This window comes from Anthonomus grandis, chromosome 1, assembly GCF_022605725.1.
Source record: "Anthonomus grandis grandis chromosome 1, icAntGran1.3, whole genome shotgun sequence".
Taxonomy (NCBI): domain Eukaryota; kingdom Metazoa; phylum Arthropoda; class Insecta; order Coleoptera; family Curculionidae; genus Anthonomus; species Anthonomus grandis.
Window position 1 is genome coordinate 55,209,838 of NC_065546.1, and position 17,821 is coordinate 55,227,658.

General features: G+C 31.7%; 2 protein-coding genes across 12 annotated transcripts in view; one reads left to right on the forward strand and one right to left on the reverse strand.

Annotated features, from left to right (window-relative positions):
* LOC126745680 (serine/threonine-protein phosphatase 2B catalytic subunit 2-like) overlaps window positions 1-17,821 on the forward strand; it is a 227,631-nt gene that overhangs the window by 38,211 nt on the left and 171,599 nt on the right. The gene's annotated exons all lie outside the window — the stretch shown is intronic.
* LOC126745792 (uncharacterized) lies at window positions 5,136-8,854 on the reverse strand. Of its 2 annotated transcripts, none has more exons than XM_050453796.1 (2): window positions 8,121-8,854; window positions 5,136-7,553 (listed from the first exon to the last, which is right to left on the reverse strand). In XM_050453796.1, exon 2 carries the CDS (start codon window positions 6,115-6,117, stop codon window positions 5,209-5,211), a length of 909 nt encoding a protein of 302 aa, XP_050309753.1. In that variant the 5' UTR covers window positions 6,118-7,553; window positions 8,121-8,854; the 3' UTR covers window positions 5,136-5,208. The 2 variants fall into 2 exon arrangements, with proteins under 2 accessions (XP_050309753.1, XP_050309762.1); XM_050453805.1 differs by having other exon boundaries at window positions 8,121-8,849.

The following is a 17,821-nucleotide window of genomic DNA, read 5'->3' on the forward strand; positions in this document are numbered from 1 at the left end:
GGGGCGTGGGATCTCATTGATTTTACTAATTTTACGATTAAATTTCACATTACTTAATATTTTACAATGTGCTGAGTCTATTTTCGAAGGTTACTGTGCCCAAATTCGCTTTCTTCAAGGCCGTATGACTAAATTTTTGGCAAAATAGACAGTTTTTCCTAATTTTCCAGAAAAATAATACATTATCGGCTTACCACTGAAGCTATTTTTACAAATTTTTTAGTCCTACACATTTTATATTCTTAATAATTTTTCCCTAAAATACTTTGTTAGGTTGTAAATTTAAGAAAAAAGTTAATTTTCGTTTTTTGAATAGGATAGCTACCGAGATTACAACTGAGAACCACTGAAATTTCCAAGGTCGTTTAGCTATCCAATATTATATATACACATATATATATATATACACATATATCACTTTTTACCGCTATCACTTTTTACCGAAAACGGTTTCAGGAAAAATGTTAAATCGCAACTGCTTGATTACTTCACGACTATTGAAGTTTTCCCTAGTACCGAAAATGTAATACATATTATCGATGGTGGCAACTTCATACGTAAAGTTGTTTGGGTAAAAAATGATACGGTTGAAGTTATTATCAACAAATACCTGGCTTTTGTAAGAAATCATTATGCCGAAAACAGCTGCTTCGTATTTGATGGGTACATAGACGATGAGGCAGGTGAAGAACATGCCACTGCAGTTTCGACAAAAGCAATGGAACGTTTAAGACGAAAAAGTTCTTCAAACTTTCCTTCTTTTCGTCTTGAATCTCACACAAAAATAACAATTGCTCAAGATAAATTTTTGTCAAACGATAAAAATAAAATTGAATTGATAAAGCAGTTATCTACAGCATTGAAGTTTGAAGGCTATACAGTTCAACAAGCAGAAGAAGATGCAGATGCTATGATTATAAAGACAGCAGTAGAGATCGCTGATAGCCACAAAATTAAAAACTCCGCAACAGGATTTGACGAATATAAAAAAACTGTTGTTGTAGTTGGCCAAGATATCGACCTTTTAGTTTTGTTGAATCAATTCAATTCGGCAAATGCACCGATTTTTTTCCTTAAAGCAGGAGGAGGCAATGTAAGTGACAGTATTTACTCTTCAAACAGTTTTAAGTTTGAATGTTATCGGTCTATTGTCGCTTTTTTACATTGCTTCACTGGATGCGATACCATATCTGGTTTTGCAGGTAAAGGTAAAAAAACCACGGTCGATTTGCTTATAAAAACTCGGAACTTATCAGATTTAATAAAACCTTTTTACGAGCCCAATACAGATCCAAGAACTATTGCTCGAAATGGTTGCGCTTTAATTGCATCAGTTTATAACGCTAAGGATACCACATCATCTCTAGACGATTTAAGATTTCAGCGATACAAAGTATTGACTGCAAAGACAACCTTTCATTTAGAAAAATTACCACCAACTGTTGGAGCAGCTACACAACACTCATACAGATCGTATTACCAGCTTCAAAAGTGGCTTGGAAATGAAATGAATGCGACGAAGTGGGGCTGGAAAGTAGCTGTGAATAATTCTAAAATGCTCGTGCCTCGTTTTACAGACATCTCACTAATACCTGAAGAGCTATTAAAAAAAATATCTTGTAGTTGCAAAACAAATTGTTCAAACAACCGTTGTGGATGTCGTAAACACGGTTTGAAATGCACCGTATTGTGCACACAATGTGAACACACAGGAAAATGCTCCAACGTACAAGTAATTGAAGATGATGATGAAGTGATTCTGAAGACACTGTGCATGCATTCGAGCAACCAAGTATTTCCTTGGATCAAGAAAATGTAGAGTCTGAGCAATTTAGCGATGGAGAAGATTTTAATGATGATCAAGAAGAAATAGAATCAAACGATCAATTACAGGATGACGATGCAGCGATGAATTTAGTGAAAAGACCGAGATTAGCTTAATAGATTTTTATAAATAAAGTCAATAAAAAAATATTTTAGATAAGAAAATGATAATTTTAATTATTTACTTTAATAAAACACATTGATTGTAATACATTTAGTAATAAATAATTTCAAACATTCCTTTTTTTCATAAAATTTATTGTGTATTTTTTCTGTTATACCATCCAATCAAATACTGTGATTGATTATTTCAATTTTAAAAATATTAAAATGCATTATTATAAGTTGGTAAGCCGATAATGTATTAATTTTTTTTGGAAAATTAGGAAAAACTGTCTATTTTGCCAAAAATTTAGTCATACGGCCTTGAAGAAAGCGAATTTGGGCACAGTAACCTTCGAAAATAGACTCAGCACATTGTAAAATATTAAGTAATGTGAAATTTAATCGTAAAAATAGTAAAATCAATGAGATCCCACGCCCCTTAGTAGCCGGAGTATTAAGTATATCAATGCAATCGAATGTTTATAGTAATATTATCAAGAAATTAACTTTACGATCAAATAACAAAATATATGTTTTTTTGTATTTTTTTTCCCTGAGAATTCAATGGTGTAATCAGATTTTTTGTTTTTTAAAAAATTTAAACAAATTCTTAACAATTATTGTAAAAATTTTTTAGTTTTTTGCATTTTTGAGCACATTTTTAAATGGCAAGTCTTTTTTTTATTTTATCTGAAAGTAGATAAAAAAACAAACCAAATGAGACCTAGATGAACCTCCTACGACGATTTTTTGAAGGACAAATTTTAATTGAAAAAAACGTCATTTTTTTTTTAAAACTTAATATCTCGGAAAATTTTCAATATTTCGGTCTGAAAAAATTTGTGGTTTTTAAGGACACATGAAAGTATCTTTTTGCCAAGTTTGATCAAAATCAGTGTGTTTGTCCGAAAATGAAAAATAAAAAACAAAAAAATTATAAAACAGCAATTTTTCGCGATTTTCTTGGAAATTTTGAGGTTATGTCACAAAGTGGCCTCTATAAAAGTTGTAGATTTTTTTATTATCTACAACTTTTCCATTATACATTTTTTTCTTTGACGTCAACTTTCGCCGCAAATCGAAAAGGTACAATTTTTCACCCCTTTTCACCCCCCCCAAAACTTTACTTCCCTTAACCTGCTCCTGCATGAATTTTTTTCTCGTTCCTGATACCCCCCCAAACCTTTTCCCGTCGTTAGTTTCCGGATAACAATTTTTTCCTTTTTTGCTTAAAATTGGTACAATTCGCCTGGACTATTAGTCGTTTTCCATAATTTCAATCAATGCTGGATTAAAGGCATCCTCCAAAAGGTCTAAGTATATCCATTTAAATTTCCCAGTAAGAAAAATGGATCGGTCCAATTATGTGATCACTAAAAATACCAAGGCTATAGTTTAGGGCAGTATCGTATTCAAATAGTCCATAATGGTTTAATTAAGTGTGTAAAAAAAAGCTGAATAGAGGCCGCGCAAACCGCAAGAGGAACGAACCCAAACTTTAATTTACATGGGCATCGTTTAATTATTCGGGTAAATAATGATGCGCTCGGGTGTCGTAGATAACAATTACGCCTAATTATTTCGTACTGCTGCAACCGTAATTTTAACTTTTAATTTATGGGGGTTTTTCGAGCGCGCGCTCTAGGTGTTTTAATTATCGGGTTTAATTGTGTATTTGTTTTTTGTTACATGTCGTACCGCCGGGGCTACTTGGGTTTTACGATTATAATCGTAATGAATTCGCTTTAACCTGTGACTGTTTTTCCGCAGGGACCGTAATTACTTTAAGTCATATTTCATGGGAATCCAGGACTTATAGAAACATAAAATCAGTACTCACAAATGTATCATATGGATATCCAAAGGTTTCTTCTTTTTGGAAAAATTTCCACAGCATAAAAAATTGATAACCTTTCAGATTAAAACGAAGGACCTGTATTTTTAAGTAAAAATGTTAGCCATGGTATAAAATAACGAATCATCCTGTATATACATATTCTGTACTGGTGTATATGACTTTAGGTTAATTATTTTAATAAAAAAACTAATTTTGTAAAAATTAAAAAAACTTTATTTTTGGCTTTATTTTTTAAAACACCCTGTGGAGGTTTTTTTTTATTATTTGGATGTTAATTTTTATTAACTTATCGTACAAAAGCTGTCGCAATCATGTATTTTATGCCAAATAATCCTCACCAATCTTTTTTTATTGCTAATTTCCAAATATTGACCACCCTCGTGAGGCGTAAAGAAATGCAGTAGAAAGTAGAAAAAAATGAACTAATAACCCATTTTTACGATATTCCTAACCCTATAATCTGAACGTATGCCATAACCTCATTTTTTCGTAGTAATACAAGTAGTCCAACGTGGCGCCAAGTTTTTGTTATTGCTGGGGTGCGGCGATAAAACCGCGCGTCCATTACTGTCCGGAACAAAACGGGAACTTTTGCCAAAATAATTCCCGAACAATTAATTTATGGTTACTACTCCGCGATCCATGTTATAGTTTACATTCGAAACGGAGGTTTCGGTTAAATTTTTCCATTTTTCTTTCGGGGACTTTCTCAATGCCATTTTTAAATCGGGAGGGCTCTACATAGTCCCGGATTTGAAAAGCTTTTGTGCAAAGATCAATATGGATCTCCTTGGGGCCACTTAATAACCAGACGTTTTTTTCCGCCCGTCAAAGAAAATCAACATTATTGTCTAAAGGGGATATAGTAACTTACCTTTATAACATTCATGCTCTTACAAGAAAAACTTATTTAAATCTCTCTTTTTTCTTATTGACTTTGCTTCCAGGGAATTTACTTGGATTGCGTTTATTGATAGGGATCCAAACGACAATTTGTTGTTTTGAGAAAATGGCATCTAACTTTGATGCTTTACTGTAAATCTGCAAATAAATATTTGGTAGTCTTTTTTGGTTTTCTTGGTCGACCTATATTCAACTTAAAATGTTCGCATTGTAGCATATTTCTAAACTCCAATTTTCCTTGACTTTTTAATAAATTTGGTGCTTGGATCTATTTAAATATATTACTTAAATATACTCGAACATTTATTTAAAGGGCACCAATGGAAGTTTTGGTTAATGGTTTTTTTTTAAAGGTTTAAGAATAAAATTAATTATGTAATTGGTTCCATTTATACAAATTTTTTCTTTAGGTCAAAACTGCTGCTTATTATAAAAAATACAGGTGTGAAGAAATATAAGTAAATATTATAAGTAAGAAAATATAAGTAAATATTTAAAACATAAGTAAACACAATAGCCTAATTTAAATTATCCTCCTCTACTTCAAAGTCTACGTCTTCACTAAACCCATCAATATCATCCAAAAAATCCTTAATTGCATCAACTTTATAAAAAACTTTAGCATCTGTAGGAATAAATCGCAACAAACTTTTTATATCAGCGGCCTTTTTGCTTGAAATGGGCTTTCCATTTGGATATAGTCGTTTAAGGTCCTCAAATTTTGGGTGGTTAGTTTTTTTTCCTCTGGTTGTTTTTGAAATATCTACTTCCTGGAAGCAATTATCTTCAGAATGATCATATTTGAAAAAAATTGAAAAATGCTTTTCTTTTATTAACCTAATGGCTTTTGTCTTTAGCCAACTAATCTTTTTACTTTTAACACTTAATTTTCTGTTAGTAATTTTTTTTTCAATATCTTCGATTGAAAAAAAATCATTACATTCCATTTGTTGAACCACAAATTTATTATTTGTTTTACAATCTTCAATAATACTTTTAAAATCATTAAGTGTATAGATACGCACCTGTTGTTTTAGAGGTCGCTCTATTAAACCAAAATCTGTATCATTTATCAGAAAGCTGTGGCCCGACTCCAGATATTTAAGCTGAATTTTCTGAAGTGCCACCCAACACTTCTCTAAAATTTTTTTTAAAAGTAGTACAATCTTAATATTTCTATTTTGTCCTCCGCAACTATCGGACCACAGCACTAGCTCTCTAATATTTTCTTTAGGATGCAAATCTATAAAGTTTTTTAAACATGATCCGACCTCTTGAGCTCCTCTGCCTGCAATACCCTCTCTCCATATAAAAGAATAGGGTATATTGGTTGATGCACAATGGATACCTTCATTAAAAATGCTTAACTGTCTTTTATAATAAACCAAATTTGTAGGGAGCTTTGGTAATCCAAGAACTTTTTGCATGTCATAGGAAAGTGTCTCCTAATGAGGATTTGTGGTTGCCTTTGAAAAATCTTTTTTCATTTCAGCTCTAGCAGCACTAGCTCGTTTTCGAGCAACTTTTAAGATGCTCGTTATAAGCCGCTTGCACTGACAATTTTGTTTGTTCATTTGTAATATTTTTCAATTGATTTTTAAAAAGATCACATTTGTTACATGTATCTTTTACTGGCGGTTTTCTTCTCAAATTAAAGTATTTATAAAAGATACGTTTAAAAAATCTAAATCTAATTATTGGATTGCCGTCTTCAATATAAATCTGGTACATTTTTTTTTCTGTTAAATCATGAGCTAGAAATTTTGCATCTGTTTGATTACGAGTATAATGAGATATGTAAGTAGGAAAACTATTTACATGATTAATAATTTTCTGAACAGTTTCATCGCAAACTTTTGGTTTTTTACCCTTGTTTCCTCTTTCATCTTTCATTCTGTTTTGTTTCATTTTGGTTAACGCTGTATTGACCCTTTTGTTGACAAACTTCTGTATCTTGTAAAATATATACCCTAGAAAATGTTTTGCCTGGCCCTTCTTTGGAACGCTTTCTTTTTACTGGTGATACTTTTACTGTCGAGGCAATATACCCTGTTTATGAATCGTACGAACCGAGAGCCCAAAATTTAAGAAACAAATTCATTCTTGTTTCTTCTGAAACTTTTTCATGACACTTTTTTTGACATTTACAAAGGTAATTAACAAATTTTTTGCTGTGCACTAACTTTCCTTTAACGTTATAATGTTTCTTATTTAAGTCTCGCATTTTCTTTCTTGTAGCAAACGTTTGTCCTAGGTACTTATTTTTTCTTCCTTTTTTTGGGCGTCCTTTCCAAGTTTCCGTTTCAGCTATGATTTCACTTGACGTATTTTGCTCTTCTATCTGTTCTATAATATCTTCAAGCTCACTTTCCTCCGAACCGATTTCTTCTGGAACGAAGTCGCTGTCATTTTTCTCATGGTCGTCATTCTCCTCACTATTATGTCCCGAACTATAGGGGCTGGATGTTGCATCTCTAGAATAGTCTCCAAAAAAAAGTCTATTTATATTGTCCAATGCACCTTCAGAAATATGCCTGGAAAATGCATTAGCCTCGTTTTCTGTTGTAGTAGTATCGGAATTATTTGGAAGCACGGAATCTTTGGGACAAGTTTGAGATTGGTTTGAAACTGCATATAATTCTCCATCTTCTAAAACTTCGAATGTTTCACATATTGACTCACTTGTAAATCCGTAATTATCATCTTCCAAGAGATCTAAATCTAAATTTATTCCAACTAAATCTGGTGCTGGACTTTCAATTGGATCATCTCCCTCTTGAGGCGAACATCGCAAATTTGTTGTTTTTTCAGGAGTTTCATTTTCTTGGTTATCATCTTCGGTATGATTCTTAGGAGATGTAATCTGTAAAAATATAACATTACACATACACTGTCAAATTAACTTTAAATCTATTATGATGTAAGGAATTAAGTCAATTAAGGACAATCACAGAATTTATTTATAAATAAGAATGTAACTATTTTTTTCTTGAGAATCTGGGAAATATTGATTCTTTTTTAAAATCAACGAGAAAGAGATGGTCTAGTTACGAAGTCAATTAAATCGTTTCGACGTCTTTTTAGATTGATCAACTCTTTAAAAACGTTATCAATTTCTTTTTTGACAATCATCTGAAAATTTTAATATAAATGGATCTTTAAAAAGATGTGCATAATATAATAACTCGTTTTTGTATAAAAGGAACCAACCACCATTTGTTCAAGTTGGATCTATTTAGATGAAGTATATGTATTAAAATTCTTGGAATGATTAGATATATATTACTTTTAATTGAATAATTTGTTAAATTCAATGGCAAATTTATTCAAATACTAAATAAAATTTAAAAAATTAAAGGAAATAAACGAGAAAACAAGTCTTACTAAATAACCTAACCTATATAAATTGTTTATTTTATGGTATGCTTACCTTAGGCTTTTTCGTTAAAAAATCTGGATAGTTATCCTCCTTACAGTTTTGGTTAAGTGCTTTTAACACAATCAGTTTTGATCTTGCACTCATTTTCACACAAAAAACCACAAATTATTAAGCTACATATGTGTAAAGGGAACCAAGCGACATTTCATAATACTATAAAAATGTGTGTCGCTTGGATCTGTTTAGATAAAAGCCGAAACACCTGTTTTGCCGACGTCACTTGGTTCAGCGTCTCAGAGATGGCGCCTGGGGTCAAATTTTAACGGTCTACTATTTAAAATAACGTAAATTAGACCTTTTACTATAAGATGGCAGCACTAACTCATTTTGTTAATTTTGGCGCTTGGTTCCCTATCAATAAACATTATCCACTTAATCTCTCTTCTTGATTTGGGAGTTTCTGTCGATTTTGTATTTTGGTCTCTTTTGTTAGAATAAGTTAGTATATACTTACCTTTAGTAAATCGTTGAGTCTGTACTTACCTTAAATATACAGCGTGCAACCAATGTAGCATAGCCCAAAAAGTGACCATTAACTTTTGACAAACAAGAAGATCACTTCACGTTTTTTGGTTAGAATTTTGCTAGTAATTAAGAATCACGTTCTTGTTCAAAAAAAAAGGAAAATCCCTTTTGTGCTATTTTTATTTTATTGTTTAATTTAGAGCTCGGCAAATATCCATATTTATCATCTTTAAGGTCTGTGCGTTTCAGATTCTGTGCTTTTTGATATACGTCACTTTTCACATAATTATTTTTTATTTTATATACCTTTAACGTTATTAAACTTAATTTATGAGTTGTTAGTTTATTAATACATAATTATATTGGAAGATATTACATGATTTGATGCTGAATGATATTGAGGGACTGTATTTTTTCCAGGAACTTGTATACTGCAGTTTAATGATCTTTCGCTAAAAATTTTTAATTTAATATAAGAGGTTTTAATAATTTCCACTGTTGGTTGGAATCATGAAGGGTTGTCATTAATGCAATCTGTGTTTGGACTGCTTTCCAATACAGGGTGTTTCAAATTCGACCCTCAACATGGGAATCTCAAAATCTATAAGAGATACGAAGACGGTTAATTTAGGCAAAACTGAGAATTTGTGTGCTTAGCCAATATGTCGTTTAAAAATTAAAAATTGCGAATAGTTCCGAAGATATTCGCAAAAATACGAAATTTTGAAAAATCGATTTTATTTTTTTCGGAGCTTATTTCTTATCCGATTTTAAAATCATTTGCACTTTTTTTCCTGCATGATGGTGTTTTTAGAAATACGACGCTTCGTCTTTTGCCAACTATCATCAACTCTGTTCTTCTCTTACGGGCGCCATTTTAGATTTTTACATTTTTAAAATCTATGCAAAATTACCTTTTTAACGATGTGTCACAAGTAATATTTATTTTTTGTAAAACCCCGAATTTTTGGAAAAAACTAAAGCTGCATTTTTTAACGAAAAAGAATAGCTAAATTGTCAGTAGGTATTTCTTATTTTATAATTTTTGATTTTTGTGGACCAATGTTACTTTTTTTTCTTTCTTTTGTGCTATCAAAAATAATTTTGCGTACATTTGTTTAATAGGTGAAGTAGATTAGCCTTTGGCTAGACTTCGCCTATGTACACTATTGAAAAGTACAAATAAAGCCATTATTTATTTACTTATAAATATTGGTTCAAATCTATCAACTACTGACACTCATTCCTTTTACCGATAAAGCCAGTTTCTCAAGAAATGCAATAAGAAATTTTCACAATAACCCTGTTTGGACAGAAGAAAATCCACATGAGGTACTTGGAGATCGCTTTCAACATCAGTTCTAGGAGTTTTGGCTCGACAGTTTTTAACAGTACGGAGATTGCTGGATTGATCGAGGTGAACCTCCGTATGGCCTGCTCGATCCCCGGACCTAAATCCTCTGGATTATTTCCTATAAGAACGCCTAAAGTCATTAGTTTATACTACTCCATTGGAAGATGTACAAGATTTGAGAAATCAGATCAGAAACGATCCTGGTGTTTTTGAAAGAGTTTGGGAGGAGAACATTGGATTCTTGCCTCCGAGCGAGGGGTAGTCATTTTGAACAGGTCTTGTAGATTAAGGAACAATACATGTAATTTTTGGTAATAAATAATTCGTATTGTCAACATTCTTTTTCGCCCCGTATCTTCGAAACAAAGCATCTAATCCATCATAAAACCATCATAAAAGGCCAAAATATCCTTAGAATAATCCAAGGAGTAATTCCTTAATTTTTTTCCACATATACATATAAATACCCTTAGTACTCCTAGGCTTGACTGTTTAAACTAAAAATACTTTTAACCTACTCGATCCAAAATAAACTTGGCATTGTTGTTGTTGCTCCCCTCCCCCACCTTTTCATAAAAAAAAACCATTAAAAATCACTTGTGATAACTTAAGTGTTTTAAATAATTACGTTATTTTCGTGCCAGACAAATCGTTATAAATTAGACATTACTGGGAGACAGATGGTCGAGAAATGAATGCTTTTAACACGATACAAATATTCATGTGTGGGAGTATTGTTGTTCCTTAATGAAGTGTACATATGTCATATTGTTTGATTGGGTGCCACTAGGGAAGTAAAGTTTAAACTTGCCCGTTTTAGATTTGCCTGGACGCCAAATTAACTCACAAAAGTAAATTTTTTAAATTACAAATTGTGTATCAATAATTTGTTTGCAACCAGATTTTAGATTGTTTGTTGATGATGATGATTCTTATATCGGATTGATGAATAATAAATGGATATTCACCCAAAAACGAAGGTATATGAGCGAGTTTCCGGTAAGGGACCATGTAGAGATTGTTTAATTCGAAAAATCATTTACCTGACCAACGTTAGGGGAAAGCTTAGAAGCTTTATGAATAAGAGTAGCTGTTTCCAAGATAAAATGGAGTCAGGATTTTTTTGAGATATGAAAAGGGGTTTACAAAACCTCTTAGCTCAGCAGGACATGCGTATCTGTTTTTTTTTTTTGAATCACAAAAGTAAGGTTCACTAATCCCTTGTTGCTTAAGCCCCAAAAAGGCATGTCATAACGAAGATGAGACTCAATAAAAGAAAAGTATACTGAACGCCTGCAAAACATCCAGAGGATAATTTTGTTGCAAGATTTAGGATATGATCTTTAAATGGATGGCGAGCATTAATGGTAATGCTTGGTGAAGGAACTTGCAGTTTTCTTTTCTTTCAAGGGGGAGCTCTTCCCTAAACATGGACGTCACACTTAAATCGCTTGAAAAAGGTCTTACTTACATTAAACACAAGCCTGTTTAAAGCCATAATATGAAGCTAAAATTTTATGGTATCTAGAATCAAACACTGTAACTCTCCGAGTACGATTTGATAGATAGGATTCCAACCATGATCAGACAACAGTATTCCATGATCTACGCAATCAGATGCCTTACACAGATTACAAAACATTGCCGCAGCCGACTCTCCAGAATTCGTAGTACATAGACACTCTTCAAAAAGGCAAAAACAGCACCATGAGTCCGTTTACCAGTTTAAAATTGAAGCTGACTTGCAGATAAAATGCAAGTTTTTGGAGAGATGATATAGAAATTGTACGAATATTACAAGCCTCATTCAAATCCCCACTCTCTTCATACATAAATGTGGAGGTAAACGTGAATTGTTGATGGCAGAAACTAATGCTGAATCAGGTAAACAGTAGTAACTTTGATGACATTCCATCAGCTCCAAATGATTTATGGTTTTTAAGCTTCTAATTGCATCCCCAACTTCGGTGAGATCAACAGGACGCAAGAAAAAAGAATGTTGGACTGACACTTGCTGAATATTAATGTAAGGATCAATATTACTACTTACATCCTTGGGAAAGAAATGAGAAATATTACAGTAATAATCGTTTAAAACATTTGGTTTCATTTTTGGTTCAGATTTTCTTTTATGAAAATGCCTAAAATCGTTAATATGAATCGGCTTATGTAAGAGACAAGTATAAAGTTAATATTGTTTCATTTGACGTTGATAGAGGTGTCCAATCATTTTATTTGAAAAATATCTGTACAAATTTTCAACTCTCTAACTTTCGTCGTTTTTGACTTATGCACAAGCTGATAGGATGTTCTTGAAAAAAATACCACATTTTCCGAAGAAAAATTATTTTTCAGCTTCCTGTCTATTTTTTCGAAAAACGTTGATAGAGGTGTCCAATCATTTTATTTGAAGAATATCTGTACAAATTTTCAACTCTCTAACTTTCGTCGTTTTTGACTTATGCACAAGCTGATAGGATGTTCTTGAAAAAAATACCACATTTTCCGAAGAAAAATTATTTTTTAGCTCCCTGTCTATTTTTTCGAAAAACGTTGATAGAGGTGTCCAATCATTTTATTTGAAGAATATCTGTACAAATTTTCAACTCTCTAACTTTCGTCGTTTTTGACTTATGCACAAGCTGATAGGATGTTCTTGAAAAAAATACCACATTTTCCGAAGAAAAATTATTTTTTAGCTTCCTGTCTATTTTTTCGAAAAACGTTGATAGAGGTGTCCAATAATTTTATTTGAAGAATATCTGTACAAATTTTCAACTCTCTAACTTTCGTCGTTTTTGACTTATGCACAAGCTGATAGGATGTTCTTGAAAAAAATACCACATTTTCCGAAGAAAAATTATTTTTTAACTTCCTGTCTATTTTTTCGAAAAACGTTGATAGAGGTATCCAATAATTTTATTTGAAGAATATCTGTACAAATTTTCAACTCTCTAACTTTCGTCGTTTTTGACTTATGCACAAGCTGATAGGATGTTCTTGAGAAAAATACCACATTTTCCGAAGAAAAATTTTTTTTTAGCTTCCTGTCTATTTTTTCGAAAAACGTTGATAGAGGTGTCCAATCATTTTATTTGAAGAATATCTGTACAAATTTTCAACTCTCTAACTTTCGTCGTTTTTGACTTATGCACAAGCTGATAGGATGTTCTTGAAAAAAATACCACATTTTCCGAAGAAAAATTATTTTTCAGCTTCCTGTCTATTTTTTCGAAAAACGTTGATAGAGGTGTCCAATCATTTTATTTGAAAAATATCTGTACAAATTTTCAACTCTCTAACTTTCGTCGTTTTTGACTTATGCACAAGCTGATAGGATGTTCTTGAAAAAAATACCACATTTTCCGAAGAAAAATTATTTTTCAGCTTCCTGTCTATTTTTTCGAAAAACGTTGATAGAGGTGTCCAATCATTTTATTTGAAGAATATCTGTACAAATTTTCAACTCTCTAACTTTCTTCGTTTTTGACTTATGCACAAGCTGATAGGATGTTCTTGAAAAAAATACCACATTTTCCGAAGAAAAATTATTTTTTAGCTTCCTGTCTATTTTTTCGAAAAACGTTGATAGAGGTGTCCAATCATTTTATTTGAAGAATATCTGTACAAATTTTCAACTCTCTAACTTTCGTCGTTTTTGACTTATGCACAAGCTGATAGGATGTTCTTGAAAAAAATACCACATTTTCCGAAGAAAAATTATTTTTTTACTTCCTGTCTATTTTTTCGAAAAACGTTGATAGAGGTGTCCAATAATTTTATTTGAAGAATATCTGTACAAATTTTCAACTCTCTAACTTTCGTCGTTTTTGACTTATGCACAAGCTGATAGGATGTTCTTGAAAAAAATACCACATTTTCCGAAGAAAAATTATTTTTCAGCTTCCTGTCTATTTTTTCGAAAAACGTTGATAGAGGTGTCCAATCATTTTATTTGAAGAATATCTGTACAAATTTTCAACTCTCTAACTTTCTTCGTTTTTGACTTATGCACAAGCTGATAGGATGTTCTTGAAAAAAATACCACATTTTCCGAAGAAAAATTATTTTTTAGCTCCCTGTCTATTTTTTCGAAAAACGTTGATAGAGGTGTCCAATCATTTTATTTGAAGAATATCTGTACAAATTTTCAACTCTCTAACTTTCGTCGTTTTTGACTTATGCACAAGCTGATAGGATGTTCTTGAAAAAAATACCACATTTTCCGAAGAAAAATTATTTTTTAGCTCCCTGTCTATTTTTTCGAAAAACGTTGATAGAGGTGTCCAATCATTTTATTTGAAGAATATCTGTACAAATTTTCAACTCTCTAACTTTCGTCGTTTTTGACTTATGCACAAGCTGATAGGATGTTCTTGAAAAAAATACCACATTTTCCGAAGAAAAATTATTTTTTAGCTCCCTGTCTATTTTTTCGAAAAACGTTGATAGAGGTGTCCAATCATTTTATTTGAAGAATATCTGTACAAATTTTCAACTCTCTAACTTTCGTCGTTTTTGACTTATGCACAAGCTGATAGGATGTTCTTGAAAAAAATACCACATTTTCCGAAGAAAAATTATTTTTCAGCTTCCTGTCTATTTTTTCGAAAAACGTTGATAGAGGTGTCCAATCATTTTATTTGAAGAATATCTGTACAAATTTTCAACTCTCTAACTTTCGTCGTTTTTGACTTATGCACAAGCTGATAGGATGTTCTTGAAAAAAATACCACATTTTCCGAAGAAAAATTATTTTTTAGCTCCCTGTCTATTTTTTCGAAAAACGTTGATAGAGGTGTCCAATCATTTTATTTGAAGAATATCTGTACAAATTTTCAACTCTCTAACTTTCGTCGTTTTTGACTTATGCACAAGCTGATAGGATGTTCTTGAAAAAAATACCACATTTTCCGAAGAAAAATTATTTTTTAGCTTCCTGTCTATTTTTTCGAAAAACGTTGATAGAGGTATCCAATAATTTTATTTGAAGAATATCTGTACAAATTTTCAACTCTCTAACTTTCGTCGTTTTTGACTTATGCACAAGCTGATAGGATGTTCTTGAAAAAAATACCACATTTTCCGAAGAAAAATTATTTTTCAGCTTCCTGTCTATTTTTTCGAAAAACGTTGATAGAGGTGTCCAATCATTTTATTTGAAGAATATCTGTACAAATTTTCAACTCTCTAACTTTCGTCGTTTTTGACTTATGCACAAGCTGATAGGATGTTCTTGAAAAAAATACCACATTTTCCGAAGAAAAATTATTTTTTAGCTCCCTGTCTATTTTTTCGAAAAACGTTGATAGAGGTGTCCAATCATTTTATTTGAAGAATATCTGTACAAATTTTCAACTCTCTAACTTTCGTCGTTTTTGACTTATGCACAAGCTGATAGGATGTTCTTGAAAAAAATACCACATTTTCCGAAGAAAAATTATTTTTTAACTTCCTGTCTATTTTTTCGAAAAACGTTGATAGAGGTATCCAATAATTTTATTTGAAGAATATCTGTATAAATTTTCAACTCTCTAACTTTCGTCGTTTTTGACTTATGCACAAGCTGATAGGATGTTCTTGAGAAAAATACCACATTTTCCGAAGAAAAATTTTTTTTTAGCTTCCTGTCTATTTTTTCGAAAAACGTTGATAGAGGTGTCCAATCATTTTATTTGAAGAATATCTGTACAAATTTTCAACTCTCTAACTTTCGTCGTTTTTGACTTATGCACAAGCTGATAGGATGTTCTTGAAAAAAATACCACATTTTCCGAAGAAAAATTATTTTTCAGCTTCCTGTCTATTTTTTCGAAAAACGTTGATAGAGGTGTCCAATCATTTTATTTGAAAAATATCTGTACAAATTTTCAACTCTCTAACTTTCGTCGTTTTTGACTTATGCACAAGCTGATAGGATGTTCTTGAAAAAAATACCACATTTTCCGAAGAAAAATTATTTTTCAGCTTCCTGTCTATTTTTTCGAAAAACGTTGATAGAGGTGTCCAATCATTTTATTTGAAGAATATCTGTACAAATTTTCAACTCTCTAACTTTCTTCGTTTTTGACTTATGCACAAGCTGATAGGATGTTCTTGAAAAAAATACCACATTTTCCGAAGAAAAATTATTTTTCAGCTTCCTGTCTATTTTTTCGAAAAACGTTGATAGAGGTGTCCAATCATTTTATTTGAAGAATATCTGTACAAATTTTCAACTCTCTAACTTTCGTCGTTTTTGACTTATGCACAAGCTGATAGGATGTTCTTGAAAAAAATACCACATTTTCCGAAGAAAAATTATTTTTTTACTTCCTGTCTATTTTTTCGAAAAACGTTGATAGAGGTGTCCAATAATTTTATTTGAAGAATATCTGTACAAATTTTCAACTCTCTAACTTTCGTCGTTTTTGACTTATGCACAAGCTGATAGGATGTTCTTTCTTCATCTCACTCAAATAATTGAAGACCCAACCAGAGTCTCAGCTACTTGCAGCACTCTTATTGATGCAATATTTGTGTCTAATGTGTCTCTGATACATAATAAAGGGGTCATTTGCGCAGACAACATCTCAGATCACAACTTGGTTTTCTGTGAACTAAATTTAAACAGGGTACACATAATTAAACTAATTGAGTACAGGTGCTTTAAAAATTTTAATAACCAACTTTTTTTGCAGGATTTATATTTCTTACCATGGGATAGCATTTTATATCAAAATAATATCGATAGTAAGCTAGTAATTTTTAATAATTTAATTCAAACACTTTTTAATAAACATGCTTCTTTTAAAAAAGAAAGAATTACTAAACCTAAAGCTCCTTGGCTAACATCTGAGGTACTTCTTTTCCAAAAACAACGCAATGAGGCATTAAGGAAATTCAAGGCAACAAGATTGGGAGAATTATAAATTTCTGAGAAATCATACTCTGGCTACAATTAGAAGAGAAAAAAAGAAGCACCTTAATCTGTTGTGTAACGAAAAAAATAAACGTCAGCTTTGGTCGTCATTAAAAAAGTTTAACATTTGTAGAGATAAAAATAATACCAATATTTCGGAACACCTGTCTGATCCAAATCAAATTAACATCTTTTTTTCTCAATTTCTTCAAAATTCTGCGAATTCTGATGAACAAGTTCAGTGTTATAATAATGGTGTATTTGATAATAGCCTGCATTTCACACTTAATCTTGCAACTGTTGAAGATGTAAATAGAATTTTAAATAGTATTAAGTCTAATGCGACTGGTGTGGATCAGATTTCACCAAAAATGTTAAGGTATTGTAGCCCCTTTATTGATAAGTACATATGCCACATAATAAATTGTTGTATAGAAGCTCACTATTTCCCCGATCAATGGAAAATTTCGATTGGTAAACCCTTATCAAAAGTTGCTAGCCCAGAAAATTATAACGACTTGCGCGTTATAAGTATACTTCCAGTACTTTCAAAAATATTTGAAAAGGTACTTTACCATCAGATTGTTTGTTATTTTATTGATAATGACATTATTCCGGCTACGCAATGTGGCTTTAGGGAGAACTTTGGTACCTCTGTAGCTCTACTAAACGTACTGGATGATATAATGGACGCTATTGATAAGCAACAGATTGCTGTTCTGGTGCTTTTAGATTTCTCTAAGGCGTTCGATACAATAAATCATGCCCTTTTACTAGCTAAGCTTAAATATTATGGCTTTTCAATGGAGTCTATACAGTTAATTGAGTCTTATTTGAATAATAGATTTCAGACAATATTTACAAATAATTCTTATTCTAATCAGGCTCACATTTTGTCTGGAGTGCCCCAGGGTTCTGTCCTGGGACCTCTGCTTTTCCTTGTATATACAGCAGACATTCTTAAGTCCTTAA